We start from the raw sequence: 24,113 nt of genomic DNA, 5'->3' as shown, positions 1-24,113 counted from the left end.
GACTGCTGCCCTATGTATATAGTCACTGAACACTGGTCACTTTAACAATGTTTACATAATGTTTTACACACTTCATATGTATATTGTATTCCTGTCAAGGCTCATTCTATATAACTACTGCTGTACATACCTTTTCTATTCATATACTGTTCATATACTGTCCATACTGCCTATACACACCATTTTATATATATACACACACTATATACAGTACCAGTCAAAATGTTTGGACACGCCTACCCATTCAAGGCTTTTTCTTAATTTTTTACTATTTTCTACATTGCAGAATAATAGTGAAGACATCAAAACTTGGAAATAACACATATGGAATCATGTAGTAACCCCAAAAAGTGTTAAACTAATCCAAATAAGTTTTATATTTGAGATTCTTCAAAGTAGCCACCGTTTGCCTTGATGACAGCTTTGCACACTCTTGGTATTCTCTCAACCAGCTCCATGAGGTAGTCACCTGGAATGCATTTCAATTACCACTTTGCCTTGTTAAAAGTTCATTTGTGAAATGTCTTTCCTTCTTAATGTGTTTGAGCCAATCAGTTGTTGTGACATGGTAGGGGTGGTATACAGAAGACAGCCCTATTTGGTAAAATACCAAGTCCATATTATGGCAAAAACAGCTCAAATAAGCAAAGAGAAATGACAGTCCATCATTACTTTAAGACATGAAGGTTAGTCAATCCGGAAAATGTCAAGAACTTTGTAAGTTTCTTCAAGTGCAGTCGCAAAAACAAAGTCAGTCAAGAACAAATTCTTATTTACAATGACGGCCTACCCAGGCCAAATCCTAACCCGGACGATGCTGGGCCAATTGTACACCGCCCTATCACGGCCGGTTGTGATATAGCCTGGACTCAAACCAGGGTCTGTAATGACGCCTCTAGCACTGAGATGCAGTGCCCTAGACCACTGTGCCACTCAGGAGCTTGGAGCTTGGTACCATCAAGCGCTATGATGAAACTTGCTCTCTTGAGGACCACCACAGGAAAGGAAGATCCAGAGTTACCCCTGCTGCAGAGGATACGTTTGTTAGAGTTACCAGTCTCAGAAATCGGCAAATAACTGCACCTCAGATTGCACCTGGAATAAATGCTTCAAAGAGTTCAAGTAACAGACACATCTCAACATCAACTGTCCAGAGGGGACTGTGTGAATCTGGCCTTTATGGTTAAATTGCTGCAAGGAAACCACTACTAAAGGACACCAATAAGAAGAAGAGACTTGCTTTGGCCAAGAAACACAAGCAATGGACATTAGACTGGTGGAAATCTGGGGCCAACCAGCTCTGTCTTTGACAGTCAGTCCAGCTGCTTAGTTCCACTTTCTCTCTCTCTATTAGCGTTAGCGGATCTCTATTAGTTCTGTCCATTGGGGCGTTCTGTCTGTTAGCTGCTTGCTTGATATGAACTTTACCCTTGTTGTTTACATCGTGTCTGACAGCTGTACACACTACACAATGTCCATTAGCTCTTAGCCATTAGCATTAGCCACTAGCTCTGTCAGCTAGCTGTTAGCTGCATATGTTAACACTGGGCTCAGCCCGTGGGGGTGGAGCGATGCTCATTGACCCTGCCCGGTTCAGCATCGACATCTTGGTGATCCCGTCGCTGCCAACGGTGGAGAGTGGGAAATTCTCGTAGCTCTCTGGCGCCCCCAATCCACAGTGGCAGCGCTGCAGCTGGGCCTTCAACTCCCTCTGGAAGTTACTGTTCAGGAAACCGTACACCTGTGTGTGTGTGTGTAGACAAAGTTTAAATGCAGAGCACCAGCACCTTAATATGTTTTTAATGACATTTACATTTCCAACATTTTATTCAATACAGTTGAGTTGAGTTCAGTTAAGTTAATTTATATTCAGTTCAGTTAAGTTAAGTTAAATTAGATTTGATTTAATTTCATTCAATTCCACCCCTCTCTACCCCACTCAACCCTTTCAGGCTTTTCTTGAGGAATTCTCCCAGTGCCTCTCTGTAAATCTTGCACCACTATACCCATTTTGCCAATTGGATTTGGACCCCTCTGCTACTTGGAACCCTACTAATTCCACGACTGGTCTATCGAAGTCACCTCACGAGGTAAAAACAAATGTCCATCTAAGGCCCTTATGCTAGCTCCGGCCTGCTAACTGTCTGAATCGCCATGTCCCCAGCCAGCCCAACCACCCACTGGACCCATACGATCACTTGGCTATCCATGCCTCTCCCTAATCTCCCTAATAAGCCTTGTCCATTACTGTCTTATTTAACTGTAGAGCCTCTAGCCCTGCTCAATGTGCCTTAACCAACCATGTTGTCCCACCTCCTACATATGCGATGACATCACCTGGTTTAAACGTCTCTGGAGACTATATCTCTCATCATTACTCAATGCCTAGGTTTATCTCCAATGTACTCTCTTCCTACCATACCTTTGTCTGTACATTATGTCTTGAATCTATTCTATCGTGCCCAGAAACCTGCTCCCTTTACTCTCTGTTCCGAACGTGCTAGACTGCCAGTTCTTATAGCCTTTAGCCGTACCCTTATCCTACTTCTCCTCTGTTCCTCTGGTGATGTGGAGGTTAATCCAGGTCCTGCAGTGCCTAGCTCCACTCCTATTCCCCAGGTGCTCTCATTTGTTGACTTCTGGAACCGTAGAAGCCTTGGTTTCATGCATGTTACCATTAGAAGCCTACTTCCTAAGTTTGCTTTATTCACTGCTTTAGCACATTCTGCCAATCCGGATGTCTTAGCCGTGTCTGAATCCCGGCTCAGGAAAACCACCAAAAACCCTGAAATTTCCATCCCTAACTATAACATTTTTGCCAAGATAGAACTCCCAAAGGGGGCGGTGTTGCAATCTACTGCAGAGATAGCCTGCAGCGTTCCATCTTACTATCCAGGTCTGTACCAAAACAATTTGAGCTTCTACTTCTAAAAATGAACCTTTCCAGAAACAAGTCTCTCACCGTTGCCGCTTTCTATAGTCCACCCTCTGCCCCCAGCTGTGCCCTGGACACCATATGTGAATTGATTGCCCCCCATCTATCTCCTGAGCCCGTGCTGCTAGGTAACCTAAACTGGGACATGCTTAACACCCCGGCCATCCTACAATCTAAGCTTGATGCCCTCAATCTCACACAAATTATCTATGAACCTACCAGGTACAACCCCAAATCCATAAACACGGGCACCCTCATAGATATCATCCTAACTAACTCGCCCTCCAAATACACCTCTAGTGTTTTCAACCAGATCTCAGTGATCACTGCCTCATTACCTGCATCCGTAATGGATCTGCGGTCAAACGACCACCCCTTATCACTGTCAAACTCTTCCTAAAACACTTCAGCTAACAGGCCTTTCTAATCTACCTGGCCAGGGTATCCTGGAATGACATTGACCTCATCCCGTCAGTAGAGGATGCCTGGTTATTCTTTAAAAGTGCCTTCCTCACCATCTTAAATAAGCATGCTCCGTTCAAAAAAATTTAGAACCAGGAATAGACATAGCCCTTGGTTCACTCCAGACCTGTCTGCCCTTGACCAGCACAAAAACATCCTGTGGCGTTCTGCATTAGCATCGAATAGCCCCAGTGAAATAAAACCTTTCAGGGAAGTTAGGAACCAATATACACAGGCAGATAGGAAAGCTAAGGCTAGCTTTTTCAAGCAGAAATTTGCATCCTGTAGTACAAACTCAAAAATGTTCTGGAACACTGTAAAGTCCATGGAGAATAAGAGCACCTCCTCCCAGCTGCCCACTGCACTGAGGCTAGGAAACACTGTCACCACCGATAAATCCACAATAATTGAGAATTTCAAGAAGCATTTTTCTACGGCGGGCCATACTTTCCACCAAACCACTCCACTTCTCCTTCACCCAAATCCAGATAACTGATGTTCTGAAAAAGCTGCAAAATCTGGACCTCTACAAATCAGCCGGGCTAGACAATCTGGACCTTCTCTTTCTAAAATGATCTGCCAAAATTGATGTAACCCCTATACTAGCCTATTCAACCTCTCTTTCATATCGTCTGAGATTACCATAGATTGGAAACTTGCCACGGTCATCCCCCTCTTCAAAGGGTTCAATTCTTGGGCCGACTCTTCTCTGTATACATCAATGATGTCGCTCTCGCTGCTGGTGATTCTTTGATCCACCTCATATGCAGACAACACCATTCTGTATACCTCTGGCCCTTCGTTGGACACTGTGTTAACTAACCTCCAGATGAGCTTCAATGCCATACAACACTCCTTCCATGGCCTCCAACTGCTCTTAAATGCAAGTAAAACTAAATGCATGCTCTTCAACCGATCGCTGCCCGCACCTGACGGCCTGTCCAGCATCACTACTGACCATCCTACCGATCCTCAACTTCGGCGATGTCATTTACAAAATAGCTTCCAACACTCTACTCAACAAATTGGATGCAGTCTATCACAGTGCCATCCGTTTTGCCACCAAAGCCCCATATACTACACACCACTGCAACCTGTATGCTCTCTCGTTGGCTGGCCCTCGCTTCATACTCAATCGCCAAACTCACTGGCTCCAGGTTATCTACAAGTCTCTGCTAGGTAAAGCCCTGCCTTATCTCAGCTCACTGTTCACCATAGCAGCACCCACCCGTAGCACGCGCTCCAGTAGGTATATCTCACTGGTCATCCCCAAAGCCAATTCTTCCTTTGGCCGTTTCTCCTTCCAGTTCTCTGCTGCCAATGACTGGAACGAACTGCAAAAATCTCTGAAGCTGGAGACTCCTACCTCCCTCACTAGCTTAAAGTACCAGCTGTCAGAGCAGCTCACAGATCACTGCACCTGTACATAGCTCATCTGTAAATAGCCCATCCAATCTACCTCATCCCCATGTATTTATTTATCTTGCTCCTTTGCACCCCAGTATCTCTACTTGCACATTCATCCTCTGCACATCCTACCACTCCAGTGTTTAATTGCTATATTGTAATTACTTTCCCACCATGGCTTATTTATTGCCTTACCTCCCTTATCCTACCTCATTTGCACATGCTGTATATAGATTTTCCCACTGTATTATTGATTGTACGTTTGTTTATTCCATGTGTAACTCTGTGCTGTTGTTTGTGTCAAACTGCTATGCTTTATCTTGGCCAGGTCACAGTTGCAAATGATAACTTGTTCTCAACAAGCCTACCTGGTTAAATAAAGGTAAAATACAAAATGAAGACAGTGACAATGAGAAAAGTAGAGGAGATCAAGGAGGAGATGAGAAAAGAGCTTTTAGAAGTAAAAAAGGACCTGAAGAACAGAGGACACCATACAGGCTCTGAAGGAGCAGCTAGCCAGGGTCACAAACCCCAGCCCACCTCCCACTGTGCTCCACACACTCATCCCATAACTGCTCTCCAGGAGATCCCTCTCCACCCAACACCAACCCTCCTCCCTCAGATCCCTCTCCAACAAATAACAACCTCCCTACCACCTCTGCTAGCTCAACCCACACTCCCACCAACGCTCCAAGAACAACCTGGGATTGGAGTCATTCTCTGTGACTACAACAGAAACATCTATGGGAAGAGAACTACTACCTGATATGGAGGTGAGAAAAATATGGTGCCCCACACCCGAGAGTGCCCTCAAAATAATTTCAGAGGACAGTTTAATAGGAGCGAAGACAATAAAAATCCACCCTGGAACGAACGACCTAAAGAACATGAGAGGACGTGTGGCCCCAGCTATGGAAGAAATAGCCAATATGGCCACAGAGAAATACTCATCTGCTATAATTATAATTTAATCTCTTCTCCCGTGCTGCAATGTGCCATTCAATATTATTTTAGAAAACAAACTCAGAGCCCTCAAGAAAACGTGCACTAAGATCTAACATATTTTTGGTACACCACAAAGACATCCACCCTCACCTCATGCAAGACCATGACCACCTAAACTGGTGATGTGCAAACGTCTTAGCAAAGGTGCTAAAGTACATGGCCAAAATGCGAAGAAAGACCTATGGGAAGCCAGCAAATCCGGCCTATGGGAAGCCAGCAAATAAGAACATCACACCCAGAGAGCCCTCCACCAAGAGAAGTCAGCACTCCGCCCAGAGAGACCCTCACATAACCCAGAGACTCCCACACTCCACCCAGAGACTTCCACACTCCACCCAGAGTCCAGCACTCCGGCCAGAGAGACCATCACCTCACCCAGAGAGCCTAGTACTCCATTGAGTGTGACCAATGAACAAGTTGAACTTTTAGCAGTAACATTGGATAGTCAGTTATCATGGTCAAGTCATATTGACAAAGTTGTTGTAATATATGCCATTTAGCAGACGCTTTTATCCAAAGCGACTTACAGTCATGTGTGCATACATTCTACGTATGGGTGGTCCCGGGGATCGAACCCACTACCCTGGCGTTACAAGCGCCATGCTCTACCAACTGAGCTACAGAACCCAGAAGCTGATGAGAGGTATGTCTGTGTTGTTCTGCGTTTTTGACACCAAGATCAACTGTACTATTGTTCAAGACTTTGATCTTGTCCCATCTTGATTACTGTCTGGTAATATAGTCCGGTGTAGCAAAGACAGACCTAGCAAAGCTGCAGCTGTCTCAAAACAAAGCAGCACGCCTTTCCCTTAATAACTGCACACAGAGAACTAACATCAACAAAATGCACCAACAGTCTTTCACGGTTGAGTTGAGGAGACTGCTTCTCTTCTAGTCTTTTTAAGACACATTTTTGTGTTAAATGCCTAACCACTTGTATAATCTATTTGCATTCACTTCAAACAGACAGAGTACCAGTCAACATTTTGGACACACATACTCATTCAAGGGTTTTTCTTAATTGTTACTATTTTCTACATTGTAGAATAATAGTGAAGACATCCAAGCTATGAAATAACACATGGAATCATGTAGTAACTAAAGTGATAAACAAATCAAAATATATTTTATATTTGAGATTCTTCAAATAACCACCCTTTGCCTTGATGACAGCTTTGCACACTCTTGGCATTCTCTCAACCAGCTTCATGAGCAATGCTTTTCCAACAGTCTTGAAGGAGTTCACACATATGCTGAGCACTTGTTGGCTGTTTATCCTTCACTCTGCGGTCCAACTCATCCCAAACCATCTCAATTGGGTTGAGGTCAGGTGATTATGGAGGGCAGGCCATCTGATGCAGCACTCCATCACTCTCCTTCTTGGTTAAATAGCCCTTACACAGTGTTTTGGGTCATTGTCCTGTTGAAAAACAAATGATAGTTCAACTAAGCACAACCCAGATGAGGTGACCAATAGCTTCAGAATTCTGTGGTAGCCATACTGGTTAAGTGTGTCTTGAATTCAAAATAAATCACTGACAGTGTCACCAGCAAAGCCCCCCCCCCCCCACACACACCATCACACCTCCTCCTCCACGCTTCATGGTGACAACCACACATGCAGAGGTCATCCGTTCACCTACTTTGCGTCTCACAATGATAAACAAATATATATATCTCAAAGGAAAGATTTCCACTGGTCTAATGTCCATTGCTCATGTTTCTTGGCTGAAGCAAATTTCTTCTTCTTATTGGTGTCCTTTAGTAGTGGTTCGACCATGAAGGCCTGATTCACGCAGTCTCCTCTGAACAGTTGATTTTGAGATGTGTCCGTTACATGAACTCTGAAGCATTTATTTGGGCTGCAATCTGAGGTGCAGTTAACTCTAATGAACTTATCCTCTGCCGCAGAGCTAACTATTCCTTTCCTGTGGCGGTCCTCATGACAGCCAGTTTCATCATATCGCTTGATGGATTTTGCGTCTGCACTTTAACTCCTTGGTGACAGGGGGCAGTATTTTCACGTCCGGATAAATGCATGTCCAAATTCAACTGCCTGCTACTCATCCCCAGAAGATAAGATATGCATATTATTAGTAGATTTGGATAGAAATCACTCTGAAGTTTTGAAAACTGTTTGAATCATGTCTGTGAATATAACAACTTATTTAGCAGGCGAAACCGAGGACAAACCATTTAGATGGTTTTTGAGGTCACTCTTTTCAATGGGCTTTCATTGGGAATCCAGATTTCTAAGGGACCTTCTTGCAGTTCCTATCGCTTCCACTGGATGTCAACAGTCTTTAGAAATTGGTTGAGGTTTTTCCTTTGTGTAATGATGATGAATGTAACTTGAAGTGTACTGTTAGATAGAGGCGCGTGACCAGAAAGCTAGCTACAGTTTGTTTTCCTCCTGTATTGAACACAGATCATCCCTCTTCAATTTGATCGATTATGTACGTTAAAAAATATTATTACAAAAGTAGTTTGAAATGTTTTGGCAAAGTTTACAGGTAACTTTTGAGATTTTGTAGTTACGTTGCGCAAGTTGGAACCAGTGTTTTCTGGATGAAACGAGCCAAATAAATTGACATTTTGGATATATATCGATGGAATTAATCGAAACAAAAGGACCATTTGATGTTTATGGGACATATTGGAGTGCCAACAAAAGAAGCTTGTCAAAGGTAAGGCATGAATTACATTTTTATTTCCGTTTTGTGTCGTGCCTGTAGGGTTGAAATATGCTTCTCTCTCTTTGTTTACTATGGTGCTATCCTCAGATAATAGCATAGTTTGCTTTCGCCGAAAAGCCTTTTTGAAATCTGACATGTTGGCTGGATTCACAACAAGTGTAGCTTTAATTTGCTATCTTGCATGTGTGATTTCATGAAAGTTAGATTTTTATAGTAATTTATTTGAATTTGGCGCTCTGCCTTGTCACTGGCTTTTGGCCAGGTGGGACGCTAGCATATCCCAGAGAGGTTAAGAAACTTTCAAAGTTCATGAAATGTTCCGCATTGACTGACCTTCATGTCTTAAAGTAATGATGGACTGTTGTTTCTTTTTGCTTATTTGAGCTCTTCTTGCCATAATATGGACTTGTTCTTTTACCAAATAGGGCTATCTTCTGTATACCTTCCCTACCTTGTCACAACACAACTGATAGGCTGAAACACATTAAGAAGGAAAGAAATTCCACAAATTAACAAGGCACACCTGTTAACTTCACTAGGGTAGGGGGCAGCATTGGGAATTTTCGATGAAAAGCGTGCCCAAATTAAACTGCCTGGTACTCAGCCATAAAAGCTAGATTATGCATATAATTAGTAGATATGGATATGAAACACTCTGAAGTTTCTAAAACGGTTTGAATTATGTCTGTGAGTATAAAAGAACTCATATGGCAGGCAAAAACCTGCAGAAAAATCCAACCAAGAAGTGGGAAATCAGAGGTTGGTAGTTTTTCAACTCATTGCCTATCGAATACACAATGTCTATGGGGTCATATTGCACTTCCTAAGGCTTCCAATAGATGTCAACAGTCTTTAGAACCTTGTTTGAGACTTCCACTGTGAAGTGGGGGCGAATGAGAGGGGATTGAGTCAGAGGTCTGCCAGAGAGACATGAGCTGACCACACGTGATAGTTAGCTTGCGTTCCAATTCTTGCATTGCAATTCTACAGACAAAGGAATTCTCCGGTTGGAACATGATTGAAGATTTATGTTAACATCCTAAAGATTGATTCGATACATCATTTGACATGTTTCTACGGACTGTAATGGAACTTGTTGACTTTGTCTGCACCTCGTGATCGCGCCTCATGAATTTTGATTACTGGGCTAAACGCGCGAACAAAAAGGAGATATTTGGACATAAATGATGGACATTATCGTACAAAACAAACATTTATTGTGGAACTGGGATTCCTGGGAGTGCATTCTGATAAAGATCATCAAAGTTAAGTGAACATTTATAATTATATTTCTGACTTCTGTTGACTACACAACATGGCGGATATCTGTTTGGGTTGTTTTGGTCTCTGAGCGCCGTACTCAGATTATTGCATGGTGTGCTTTTTCCGTAAAGTTTAAAAAAAATCTGACACAGCGGTTGCATTAAGGAGAAGTGGATCTAAAACTCCATGCATAACAGTTGTATCTTTTAGCAATGTTTATTTAGAGTATTTCTGTAAATTGATGTGGCTCTCTGCAAAATCACTGGATGTTTTGGAACTACTGAACATAAAGCCCCAATGTAAACTCAGATTTTGGGATATAAATATGAACTGTACCGAACAAAACATACATGTATTGTGTAACATGAAGTCCTATGAGTGTCATAACTCTTTCTGCTTTTTGTGACTCCTCTCTTTGGCTGGAAAAATGGCTGTGTTTTTCTGTGACTTGGCTCTGACCTAACAATCGTTTGGTGTGCTTTCGTCATAAAGCCTTTTTGAAATCAGACACTGTGGCTGGATTTACAACAAGAGTATCTTTAATATGTTGTAAAATACTTGTATGTTTGAGGAATATTAATTATGGGATTTCTGTTGTTTTGAATTTGGCGCCCTGCAGTTTCACTGGCTGTTGACGCTAGCGTCCCACATACCCCAGTGAGGTTAATTGAAACGCATTCCAGATGACTACTCAATGAAGCTGGTTGAGAGAATGCCAAGAGTGTGCAACGCTGTCATCAAGGCAAACGGTGGCTACTTTGAAGAATATCAAATAAAAAATATTTTGATTTGTTTAACAATTTTTTTGGTTACTACATGATTCCATATGTGTTATTTCAAAGTGTTGATGTCTTCACTACTATTCCACAATGTAGAAAAAAGTAAAAATAAAGAAACACCCTTGAATGAGTAGGTGTGTCCAAACTTTTGACTGGTACTGTACATAACCCACCAGACACACTACTATGGGTTTCTCCACTGTACCCAAACCCAATACATCGCTCAGTTATGTATATAGCCATGTCATCGTGGAATGCTCTGTCACCAGACGTTACTCAGGCAAAAAGCACATTTAGCTTTAAAAAAAACGGATAAAAAACAACAACATATTGTTTCACAGAGCCTCTCCTCTTTCTAAATATCTCATTTAACTGTATACAATAATATGAATATGTATATATGAATAGTGTGTAAATAATATTTTTGTTTGTTTATTTGTTATTATTATTATTATATTTAATGTCCTTGTCTATAACTGTTCTGCGCCTTGTCATATATTTGTATGTTTTATGTGGACCCCAGATAGAGTAGCTGCTGCATGTGCAGGAGCTAATGTGGATACTAATAACCTAAACTAAACTCCACTCACCACAGGGTTGACACATGTGGAGGCCATGGCGGTGAGGTGGCAGGCGGAGAACACAGCATCATGCTGGCAGGCGGGCAGCGCCTGGTGGTCCCAGTCGAATATCGTGTTGAACACGTTGAGCGGCAGCCAGCAGAGGGCGAAGGCGGCAACGATGGCCGCCAACATAGCATTGATCCTCTGGGCTCCTCGGGCCTTCCGGCTCCGCTCCACTACGTCCCTGGAGGGGAAAACACAGAAAAGGGATTTACAGTATTCCATACAGTATTCCACACTGTTGTTTCTGTTTTCTTAGTCTGTTTATTTGTTCTATGTGTATCTGTTGTTGTAATTTGGTTTGATTAATGGGTGGCCACCAGAATGGACTAAATGGATAGGATTTAACCATACTTTACCAGGAACTTACTAATTTCATTAACATTTCTATTTATTCATTAACTGTTCATTGTCTATCCTCTTTGATTATCCTTAGACTATTACTCCATTCATTAATTTATTTTATTCACCTATTCATCATTGGCCACTCATTGACTACCATTCATTGACTCCTGTCCTGATGTATTACCTGCGTCTGAGTAGGCATACTATTATTGACTATTCACTAACTCATTAATCTGACAATTCTTTGACTGTCGTGTGTGTGTCTGTCTGTGCTTGCGAGCATGCATGAGTGTGTGTGTGCTGGCGTGAGTGTGTGTGTGAGTGTCACCTGCGTCGACGTAAGCGTAGGAATATGCGGAGGTAGCAGAGCAGCACTAGTAGCAGAGGGAGGCAGTACTGGAACAGCAGCAGGGAGGTGGTATAGGCCAGACGGTGTCTTTCAGTCGGCCATTTCTCCAAACAGATCACATGGTCTCTGAGGAGAGAGAGGGAAGGAGAGAGAGAGAGAGAGAGAAAGAATGAGAGTGAAAGAGAGCAAGAAAGAGGGAGAGAGAGAGTGAGACCAAACGTAATTTATGGATCAGTGGATCACCTCGACAACTTCCAGTGAAATTGCAGAGCTCCAAATTGAAATTAAATTACTATAAATATTGTACTTTCATGAAATCACAAGTGTAATACATGAAAATAAAGCTTAACATGTTGTTAATCCAGCCGCCGTGTCAGATTTCAAAAAGGCTTCACGGCGAAAGCAAACCATGCGATTATCTGAGGACAGCGTTCAGCACACAAAACATTACAAACAGTTAGCAGCCAAGTAGATTAGTCACGAAAGTCAGAAATAGCAATAAAATTAAATCACTTACCTTTGATGATCTTCGTATGGTTGCACTCACAAGACTCCCAGTTACACAATAAATGTTCCTTTTGTTCGAAGTCCCTCTTTATATCCAATAACCTCAATTTTGTTGGCACATTTTGTTCAGTAATCCAATGGCTCAAATGCGGTCACAAGAGGCAGACAACTTCCAAATAGTATCCGTAAAGTTCGTAGAAACATGTAGAACGATGTTTATAATCAACCCTCAGGTTGTTTTAGCCTAAATAATCTATAATATTTCAACCGGACAATAGCGTTGTCAATATAAAAGAAAAACAACGAAAGGCGCGCTCTAGGGATTGCGCACCAAATAAATTGGGGACTTTCCACTGGCCTCTCATTGAGACTGCTAATTCTCCCTCATTTTTCAGAATAAAGGCCTGAACCAATGTCTAAAGATTGTTCATGGTTAGTGGAAGCCATATGGAATGCAATCTGGGTCCCAACCATTTATATGGAGGATAGGCTTTCAATGGAAAAACACCCATTTCAAATGAAATCCTGGATAGATTTTCCTCAGGTTTTCGCCTGCCAGTTCTGTTATACTCACAGACATCATTTTAACAGTTTTGGAAACTTGTGTGTTTTCTATCCACATATATCCAATTATTTGCATATCCTTGAGTAGCAGGCAGTTTACTTTGGGCACGCTTTTCATCCAAAATTCCGAATGCTGCCCCATATCCTAAAAAAAGTTAAGGAAAGCTTTGACTATGTACAGACTCAGTGAGAATAGCCTTGCCATTGAGAAATGCCGTCGTAGGCAGACCTGGCTCTCAAGAAAAGACAGGCTATGTGCACACTGCCCACAAAATTAAATGGAAACTGAGCTGCACTTCCAAATTCCTGCCAAATGTATGTAGAGATACATATTTCCCTCAGACTACACAGATCCGCAAATAATTTGAAATTAAACCCAATTTTGATAAATTTTAAATTTTTTAAATTTTAAATTTTAAACCCAATTTTGATAAACTCCCATATCTACTGGATGAAATATCACAGTGTGCCATCACAGCAGCAGCATTTGCAACCTGTTGCCACAAAAAAAACTATTGAATAACAAACACCATTGTAAATACAACCCACATTGTAAATACAACCCAACTATTTGCACATAAAATTACATTTGAAATGTCTTTATTCTTCTGGGACTTTTGTGAGTGTAATGTTTAATGTACAATTTATTGTTTATTTCACTTTTATCTATTTCACTTGGTTTGGCAATGTAAACATATGTTTCCCATGCCAATAAAGCCATTAAATTGAATTGAATTGAGAGAGAAGGAGAGAGAGAGGAAGGGAGAGAATGATAGACAGAGCGTTCGTAAATTCATCCGTTTTGCGCTCTGGCACACTCAGACGAGAGTGCTCTGAAATCAGAGTATCAGAGTGAATTTATGAACACACCCACACTGACTCACCTGAAGGGGTTGGCAGGCAGGGTGAGGTTCTGGAAGGGGTTGTCGGTCAGAATGTTGTAGGACAGGAACGGGAGTGATATGAAGCAGGCGACCAACCAGGTGAGACCTACGGCCAGGTAGGAGTGGCCTGCTGCTGGGGACCAGCCAGTAGGGTGCAGGATCAACTGATGGCGCTCCAACGCAATCAACACCAGTGAGAAAATAGACACCGTCACTGACACACACTGTACAAACGGAGTGACCTGATGGGGAAGAGAGGAGATAAATAAGGGACGGGAGAGGGAGGAGAAAAGGGCACATTATGGACACAAACAAACACGGCAAGGTTATCAAACAAAGATACAGGAACTCTGAACAAGGATTTTTTTTGAAGAAGAAAAGTCTGTATTCTCGCCTTGCAGAGTGCCTCCCCCAGTACCCAGCGGTCCATCAGAGTGTAGATGACGGTGACAGGTAAACACACCACACACATCAAGATGTCGGAGCAGGACAGGTTGGCGATTAGAATGTTGGTGACATTATGCAGTTCCTTCTGCCGCCCGATGATGAAAACCAGGCCCACATTGCCTAGCAACCCTACTGCGATCACCGTGCTGTAGGCCACGATGAGGAAGGTGGCTCCACTCACCGAGGGTGGACACTGGGCTGACTCTGACCAATCAGAGTTCTCCCAGACGTCAGAGGAGCTGCTGTTATTGGTCATGGTGGAATAAGCGTTTTGGGGGATGTTAGAGGGAGCTTACTAGTAGAGCCTGGGAGTTGATGGGGGGCTAGAGGGAGCTAAAGGGGGTGTAGAGGGGACAGGGTGACTGGGTAATCAGGCAGTTATAGTCCTTCTACACCCTCCTCAGTTGGCTGATTGGTCGTCAAGATGTTAGAGTCGCTGTGATCGTCTCTCCGAGTCTGCTAATCACTCTGTGGTTGAGCCCTCAGTCTGATGGAGACAATATGATTGTTTTGGCTCAGGAGGAGCAAAGTCTATCTGTAAAACAGGGAAGAGAATAGAAAATAATCTCAGTCTAAGAGAATATGTAAGAAAAGATTGTGAATAGAGGGAGTGGAGGAAAAGTGAATACAACTTAGAAGATATACGTACAGAAGATGAGAAAATGTGAAAAGACAGAACAGAAGATGAGAGAAAATGAGATTAGAAGAGGAGGACAAGAGGATCATAAAAAATAAATTCGAAAAAAGAAAAGCAGGAACATAGTTTAGATGACAGAGAAGGTATGAGAAGGGAGAAGATTAGAAAAATGAAGAGGGGAGAAGTTGAGGACAGAAAAAGAGAGAAGAGAGGGAGAACTAATAAGTAGAGGGAATATATTTATCAAGGCGAGACTCAAATGCAGACACATGAGGCAGCTAGTTGGAGTCTTACAATGTTTAATAATCCAAAGGAGAAGGCAAGAGAACAGTGGTGGACAGGCAACACCCGATCAGAGTCCAGGAGGTACAGAGAGGCAGACAGGCTCGTGGTCAAGGCAGGCAGAATGATCAGGCATGTGGGTACAAAGTCCAGAAACAGGCAAGGGTCAAAACCAGGAGGACTAGAAAAAGGAGAATGCAAAAAGCAGGAGAACAGGAAACCACTGGTTGACTTGGAAACATAGAAGACGAACTGGCACAGAGAGACAGGAAACACAGGGCTAAATACACTGGGGAAAATAAGCGACACTTGGGGGGGGGGTGGAGACAATCACAGGGACAGGTGAAACAGGGCGTGACAATATTAAACAGAGAAGATATTAAAGAGAAGATATTAAAGAGAGAAGAGGGGGATAACTAATAAGTAGAGAGAAGATATTAAAGAGAGAAAAGGGGGAAAACTAATAAGTAGAAAGAGAAGATATTAAAGAGAGAAGAGGGGAAGAACTAATAAGTAGAGATAAAATATGATAAGAAGAGGGTGGAAAGGCTTTCATTGTCCATTAAATATTAAAAGGTCCACTAAATATTCAGAAAATCTCTAGTCAGTGTTGAAGAGCTCAAGGAAATATATTAGAGGAGAGGTGGATGCAATTATATCTGTCTCTCTTCCTTCAGGAACTCAGCTCTCTGTGACAATTACTACAGCTTCTCTCTCTCTCATTCAATTCAATTAAATTAAATTCAAGGGGCTCTATTGGCATGGGAAACATGTGTTAACATTGCCAAAGCAAGTGAGGTAGATAATATACAAAAGTTAAACTTTGTATTGTTTAACAGTAAACATTTAACATACAGAAGTTTCAAAAGAATAAAGACATTACAAATGTCTTTCTCTTACTCTTCGTCTCTCATTCTATCTCTGTCTCTCTCTTCCTCACACCAGTATAACCATCTCATCATTTCTTCCTCAGAACTTTGCTTCATGTCTTTTAAATGTTTTTTTTTCCCAGCAGGTTGCACACACACACACAAACAAACCAAAAAACACAAACTAAAACAAAACCTGTTACAGTAACAGAAGAAAATGTGAGTAGATTTCTGTCTCATTTGCATGAGAGGGGGAGTGCAGCTCAGATGAGGTGTGTGGTCAAGCAATCAGCAATACACTGCCAATTAGGACGGGAAACAAACACACACATGAGAGAAGGAGTGGTGAGGGAGACTAGAGAGAGACTGGGAACAAACACACACATGAGAGAAGGAGTGGTGAGGGAGACTAGAGAGAGACTGGGAACAAACACACACATGAGAGAAGGAGTGGTGAGGGAGACTAGAGAGAGACTGGGAACAAACACACACATGAGAGAAGGAGTGGTGAGGGAGACTAGAGAGAGACTGGGAACAAACACATACATGAGAGAAGGAGTGGTGAGGGAGACTAGGGAGAGACTGGGAACAAACACACACATGAGAGAAGGAGTGGTGAGGGAGACTAGAGAGAGACTGGGAACAAACACACACATGAGAGAAGGAGTGGTGAGGGAGACTAGAGAGAGACTGGGAACAAACACACACATGAGAGAAGGAGTGGTGAGGGAGACTAGAGAGAGACTGGGAACAAACACACACATGAGAGAAGGAGTGGTGAGGGAGACTAGAGAGAGACTGGGAACAAACACACACATGAGAGAAGGAGTGGTGAGGGAGACTAGAGAGAGACTGGGAACAAACACATACATGAGAGAAGGAGTGGTGAGGGAGACTAGAGAGAGACTGGGAACAAACACATACATGAGAGAAGGAGTGGTGAGGGAGACTAGGGAGAGACTGGGAACAAACACATACATGAGAGAAGGAGTGGTGAGGGAGACTAGAGAGAGACTGGGAACAAACACATACATGAGAGAAGGAGTGGTGAGGGAGACTAGAGAGAGACTGGGAACAAACACACACATGAGAGAAGGAGTGGTGAGGGAGACTAGAGAGAGACTGGGAACAAACACACACATGAGAGAAGGAGTGGTGAGGGAGACTAGGGAGAGACTGGGAACAAACACATACATGAGAGAAGGAGTGGTGAGGAGACTAGAGAGAGACTGGGAACAAACACACACATGAGAGAAGGAGTGGTGAGGAGACTAGAGAGAGACTGGGAACAAACACACACATGAGAGAAGGAGTGGTGAGGGAGACTAGAGAGAGACTGGGAACAAACACACACATGAGAGAAGGAGTGGTGAGGGAGACTAGGGAGAGACTGGGAACAAACACACACATGAGAGAAGGAGTGGTGAGGGAGACTAGAGAGAGACTGGGAACAAACACATACATGAGAGAAGGAGTGGTGAGGGAGACTAGGGAGAGACTGGGAACAAACACACACATGAGAGAAGGAGTGGTGAGGGAGACTAGAGAGAGACTGGGAACAAACACACACATGAGAGAAGGAGTGGTGAGGGAGACTAGGGAGAGACTGGGAACAAACACACACATGAGAGAAGGAGTGGTGAGGGAGACTAGAGAGAGACTGGGAACAAACACATACATTGAAACATAGACACAGACTCACACACACTGCCCTCAAGTTTATAGTGTGATTATACAGCCCGTCTCACTGAATATTACTGGCTCCTCTGACGAGATTAAACATTAGAGACAAATTGCTTAATGTGACCCTCAAAGAATTGTGTGTGAATGTGTATGTGTGATTCATTATATTAGTCTAGACAGTTATAGTAGAATATACAACAGTATAACTATAGCTAGACAAAGAGAGTATATATAGTAGAACAGAGATATACTGTAATATTCTCTGATCTGGCAGCAGACAGGGATGTCTGAAAGCCCTGGCCTCTCTAAAAATACCAACGCGCTCCCAGACACAGACCGACTGTGAATAACACACGCATTCATGCTTGGATGCACACAAACACACCAAGCATGTGCAAAGACACACATGCAGACACACACAGACACACGCATGCTTGGGCGCATACAAACACACACATAAGAATGTGTACTCACACACCTGCACACACGCACAAAAGAGTGAACGTTCCTCCCTCCTAATTTATCTGGTTCATACTCTGCTCTCTTCCTCAGGCCAGTGGTGTCCTGGTTTGACTAAGCTGTTTAGTAAAAGCACTCTGAAAAACAATACATCATGCTTATGACACCAGCTCATTGCCACAGACAGATATCAATATCACTAATCTGTAAAAACAACTAATATCTCTCTTCTGTTTTGCTAGTCTCCACTGGGACATTTTACTGTGTTATGAATGTTGCTCACAAATGACCAGTTGCTTTCTTAATGAGTTAACCGCCTCTGCTCTAACTCATTATGAAAGCGACTGGTTATTTGTGATTAATTTTAATATCAGCATCAAAGTAGACATCATGCTAACCTACAAATCCCTGCAAGGTCCTGCACTTCATTTCTAAATGACACCTTTGCTAACAGGTACTGCATCAATTTAAAACTTGCACAAGACAGTTGACAGAATTGTCAAATTTAAAGAAATGTAGCCAATTTATTTGTTACTAAATTTAGCTAACATTACATAACTAATCCAGAGAGTCTTACATTTGCTTCGATATGTCAGTCTCGCCCAGATCGTCATGGCATTTGTATGTCTTTATGATAGCCACATTAGCATGGCATTATTCATTTTTAAATACAGGCGAATATATTGATAAAAGTCATATTGTCCTAGAAAGAATTACATGATGATCAAAACTTCGTGCCAGGGTAAGCCTACACGAAACACAGTGCTTATTTTAAGTGTTTCTAAAATCCCCTATGGGAAAAATGAATGGTGGAAAAACTCATTGGAACCATTTCCCTGTTTGACCACTAGGTTTTATGGGTATTATGACTCATTCTGTGGTACTCTATTAGGGCAGCAGGGAGGGATTGATGAGCAGCATGAAAACAAAATCTGAGTGTGTTTGGGGAGGGATGTTGAGTCACTTAGTGGAAAAAAAATATTCAACAGAAGACAATAATGAAGCAAATATCCTCCATCCATCACCTCCAAAACTCCCTGCTGGGATAAACAACTCACATACACGCTAACATTTGCGTCTCCACAGGCTTTCTAGTGTATAGGACACAGAGTGTTTTCTCTCAAAGGGTACAATACCGAATCTCCTCTGCTAGCGTGTGTGTGTGTGTGTGTGTGTGTGTGTGTGTGTGTGTGTGTGTGTGTGTGTGTGTGTGTGTGTGTGTGTGTGTGTGTGTGTGTGTGTGTGTGTGTGTGTGTGTGTGCGGGGGTGAGGGTTGAGTGGACATCATTTACTCAACGGAATACAATAATCAAGCAAATATCCATCATCTCTCACAACTCCCTTCTGGGATAAACATAATTTTTCTTCCTCTCCTCTCCTCCCTCCCCTCTTCTCCTTCCTCTCTCCTCCCCTCTTCCTTTTCTCCTCTCCTTCCCTCTCTATCCTCCTCGGATGAGTTGGACCGAAGAGTGAAGGAAAAGCAGCCAACAAGTGCTCAGCATGTGTGAACTCCTTCAAGACGATTGGAAAAGCATTCCAGGTAAATACCTCAAGAAGCCGGTTAAGAGTGTGCAAAGCTATCATCAAGGCAAAGGGTGGCAACCTTTTTGGTTACTACATGATTCCATATGTGTAATTTTATAGTTTTGATGACTTCACTATTATTTTACAATGTAGAAAACTGTAAAAATAAAGAAAAACCCTTGAATGAGTAGGAATGTCCAAACTTCTGACTGGTACTATATGTCACAATACATGTTAACAATATGTGTTAACATACACTACATGTACAAGAGTATGTGGACACCTGCTTGTCAAACATCATGGACAATAATATAGAGTTGGTTCCCCCTATGCTGCTATAATAGCCTCCAATCTTCTGGGAAGGCTTTCCACTAGATGCTGGAACATTGCTGCGGGGATTTGCTTCCATTTAGCCACAAGACCATTAGTGAGGTTGGGCACTGATGTTGGGAGATTAGGCCTGGCTCATAGTCAGCGTTCCAATTTATCCCAAAGGTGTTTGATGGGGTTGACAAACCATTTCTGCATGGACCTAACGTTGTGCACGGGGCATTTTAATGCAGAAACAAGATAGGGCCTTCCCCAAACTGTTGCCACAAAGTTGGAAGTACAGAATTGTCTAGAATGTCATTGTAAACTGCAGCGTTAAGATTTCCCTTCACTGGAACTAAAGGGCCTAGCCAGAACCATGAAAAACAGCCAAAGGCCAATATTCCTCCTCCAACAAGCTTTACAGAGTCCAATGGAGGCGAGCTTTACACCACTCCAGCCAATGCTTGGCATTGAGGATGGTGATCTGTGTGTGGCTGCTCGGCCATGGAAACCCATTTCATGAAGCTCTCGACAAACAGTTATTGTGCTAACGTTGCTTCCAGATGCAGTTTTGGAACTCGTTAATGAGTGTTGCAACCAAGGACAGATGATTTTTACACACTACGGCTTCCGCACTCGGCGGTCTCGTTCTGTGAGCTTGTGTGGCCTACCACTTTGCGGTTGAGCTGTTGTTGCTCCTAAACCTTTCCACTTCACAATAACAGCACATTGAACTGGGGCAGCTCTAGCAGGGCATACATTTGACGAACTGACTTGTTGGAAAGGTGGCATCCTATGACGGTGTCACGTTAAAAGTCACTGAGCTCTTCTACTGCCATTGTACTGCCAATGTTTCCTATGGAGATTGCATGGCTGGGTGCTCAATTTTATACACCTGTCAGCAAAGGCTGTGGCTAAAATAGCCAAATCCACTCCTTTGAAGGGGTGTCCACATACTTTTTATATATAGTGTATATGTAATAGAAGCATTATTTCTGTTATGCAGGTGAATGAGGACCCAAAAGCGACTTGGCGAAAACAGAGTATTTAATCCAGTAAAGTTACTTTACAAACAAAAGGCATAATACTACTCGTAATGACGAGAACAGACAGGAGACTTGATCAAGAACTGCAGGTTGCCTCGGGAAGGCACTTGAACGTAGCAGACTCAGACACCTGCTCACCACGCAGCATCTGAGGGAAACACGACACAACAGGGCAATACATAGACACAGCACGGTGAACAATAGATAAGGATCCGACAGGACAGGAACGGAAAACAAGGGAAGAAATAGGGACTCTAATCAGGGGAAAAGATAAGGAACAGGTGAGGGAAGACTAAATGATGATTAGGGGAATAGGAACAGCTGGGAGCAGGAACGGAACGATAGAGAGAGGAGAGAGAGGGAGGGGGAGAGAGAGGGATAGAAAAAGGGAACGAACCTAATAAGACCAGCAGGGGGAAACGAACAGAAGGGAAAGCATAATGACAAGACAATCTAAGACAAAACATGACAGTACCCCCCACTCACCGGCGCCTCCTGGCGCACTCGAGAGGAATCCTGGCGGCAACGGAGGAAATCATCAATAAGTGAACGGTCCAGCACGTCCCGAGACGGAACCCAACTCCTCTCCTCAGGACCGTAACCCTCCCAATCCACTAAGTATTGGTGACCCCGTCCCCGAGAACGCATGTCCATGATCTTACGTACCTTGTAAATAGGTGCGCTCTCGACAAGGACGGGAGGGGGAGGGAAGACGAACGGGGTGCGAAGAAAGGGCTTGACACAGGAGACATGGAAGACAGGATGGACGCGACGAAGATGTCGCGGAAGAAGCAGTCGCACAGCGACAGGATTAACGACCTGGGAGACACGGAACGGACCAATGAACCGCGGAGTCAACTTACGAGAAGCTGTCGTAAGAGGAAGGTTGCGAGTGGAAAGCCACACTCTCTGGCCGCAACAATACCTTGGACTCTTAATCCTGCGTTTATTGGCGGCTCTCACAGTCTGTGCCCTGTAACGGCAAAGTGCAGACCTCACCCTCCTCCAGGTGCGCTCACAACGTTGGACAAACGCTTGAGCGGAGGGAACGCTGGACTCGGCAAGCTGGGATGAGAACAGAGGAGGCTGGTAACCCAGACTACTCTGAAACGGAGATAACCCGGTAGCAGATGAAGGAAGCGAGTTGTGAGCATATTCTGCCCAGGGGAGCTGTTCTGCCCAAGACGCAGGGTTTCTGAAAGAAAGGCTGCGTAGTATGCGACCAATCGTCTGATTGGCCCTCTCTGCTTGACCGTTAGACTGGGGATGAAACCCGGAAGAGAGACTGACGGACGCACCAATCAAACGACAGAACTCCCTCCAAAACTGTGACGTGAATTGCGGGCCTCTGTCTGAAACGGCGTCTAACGGGAGGCCATGAATTCTGAACACATTCTCGATAATGATTTGTGCCGTCTCCTTAGCGGAAGGAAGTTTAGCGAGGGGAATGAAATGTGCCGCCTTAGAGAACCTATCGACAACCGTAAGAATCACAGTCTTCCCCGCAGACAAAGGCAGACCGGTAATGAAGTCTAGGGCGATGTGAGACCATGGTCGAGAAGGAATGGGGAGCGGTCTGAGACGACCGGCAGGAGGAGAGTTACCCGACTTAGTCTGCGCGCAGTCCGAACAAGCAGCCACGAAACGGCGCGTGTCACGCTCCTGAGTCGGCCACCAAAAGCGCTGGCGAATAGACGCAAGAGTGCCTCGAACACCGGGATGACCAGCTAACTTGGCAGAGTGAGCCCACTGAAGAACAGCCAGACGAGTGGAAACAGGAACGAAAAGGAGGTTACTAGGACAAGCGCGGCGACGCAGTGTGCGTGAGTGCTTGCTTAACCTGTCTTTCAATTCCCCAGACTGTCAACCCGACAACACGCCCATAAGGAAGAATCCCCTCGGGATCAGTAGAAGCCACAGAAGAACTAAACAGACGGGATAAGGCATCAGGCTTGGTGTTTTTGCTACCCGGACGGTAAGAAATCACAAACTCGAAACGAGCGAAAAACAACGCCCAACGAGCTTGACGGGCATTAAGTCGTTTGGCAGAACGGATGTACTCAAGGTTCTTATGGTCTGTCCAAACGACAAAACGAACGGTCGCCCCCTCCAACCACTGTCGCCATTCGCCTAGGGCTAAGCGGATGGCGAGCAGTTCACGGTTACCCACATCATAGTTGCGCTCAGATGGCGACAGGCGATGAGAAAAATAAGCGCAAGGATGAACCTTATCGTCAGACTGGAAGCGCTGGGATAGAATGGCTCCCACGCCTACCTCTGAAGCGTCAACCTCGACAATGAATTGTCTAGTGACGTCAGGAGTAACGAGGATAGGAGCGGACGTAAAACGTTCTTTTAGAAGATCAAAAGCTCCCTGGGCGGAACCGGACCACTTAAAACACGTCTTGACAGAAGTAAGAGCTGTGAGAGGGGCAGCAACTTGACCGAAATTACGAATGAAACGCTGATAGAAATTAGCGAAACCTAAAAAGCGCTGCAACTCGACACGTGACCTTGGAACGGGCCAATCACTGACAGCTTGGACCTTAGCGGAATCCATCTGAATGCCTTCAGCGGAAATAACGGAACCGAGAAAAGTAACGGAGGAGACATGAAAAGAGCACTTCTCAGCCTTTACGTAGAGACAATTCTCTAAAAGGCGCTGTAGAACACGTCGAACGTGCTGAACATGAATCTCGAGTGACGGTGAAAAAATCAGGATATCGTCAAGATAGACAAAAACAAAGATGTTCAGCATGTCTCTCAGAACATCATTAACTAAAGCCTGAAAAACAGCTGGCGCATTGGCGAGACCAAACGGCAGAACCCGGTACTCAAAATGCCCTAACGGAGTGTTAAACGCCGTTTTCCACTCGTCCCCCTCTCTGATGCGCACGAGATGGTAAGCGTTACGAAGGTCCAACTTAGTAAAGCACCTGGCTCCCTGCAGAATCTCGAAGGCTGATGACATAAGGGGAAGCGGATAACGATTCTTAACCGTTATGTCATTCAGCCCTCGATAATCCACGCAGGGG

At 43.7% G+C, this 24,113-nt stretch overlaps 1 protein-coding gene across 2 annotated transcripts in view; it reads right to left on the bottom strand.

The window, feature by feature from the left end:
* Positions 1-1,162: 1,162 nt before the first annotated feature.
* The window catches only part of LOC124049105 (neuropeptide Y receptor type 1-like), a 44,491-nt gene continuing 21,540 nt past the window's right edge, over positions 1,163-24,113 (bottom strand). Inside the window, exons 1-6 of one of the 2 annotated variants that reach the window (XM_046370454.1) lie at positions 15,198-15,362; positions 14,214-14,801; positions 13,820-14,061; positions 11,844-11,990; positions 11,138-11,354; positions 1,163-1,741 (exon numbers count right to left, since the gene is read on the bottom strand). In XM_046370454.1, coding sequence (XP_046226410.1) covers positions 1,526-1,741; positions 11,138-11,354; positions 11,844-11,990; positions 13,820-14,061; positions 14,214-14,522 — 1,131 coding nt within the window. In that variant the 5' untranslated portion in view covers positions 14,523-14,801; positions 15,198-15,362 and the 3' untranslated portion in view covers positions 1,163-1,525. Of the gene's footprint in view, positions 1,742-11,137; positions 11,355-11,843; positions 11,991-13,819; positions 14,062-14,213; positions 14,802-15,197; positions 15,363-24,113 lie in introns of those variants that run through there. The other variant, XM_046370453.1, reaches the window with a different exon arrangement.

Source organism: Oncorhynchus gorbuscha, linkage group LG11, assembly GCF_021184085.1.
Source record: "Oncorhynchus gorbuscha isolate QuinsamMale2020 ecotype Even-year linkage group LG11, OgorEven_v1.0, whole genome shotgun sequence".
Lineage (NCBI taxonomy): Eukaryota > Metazoa > Chordata > Actinopteri > Salmoniformes > Salmonidae > Oncorhynchus > Oncorhynchus gorbuscha.
The sequence above is the reverse complement of the archived record's forward strand: the minus strand, read 5'-3'. Positions and strand labels throughout refer to the sequence as shown.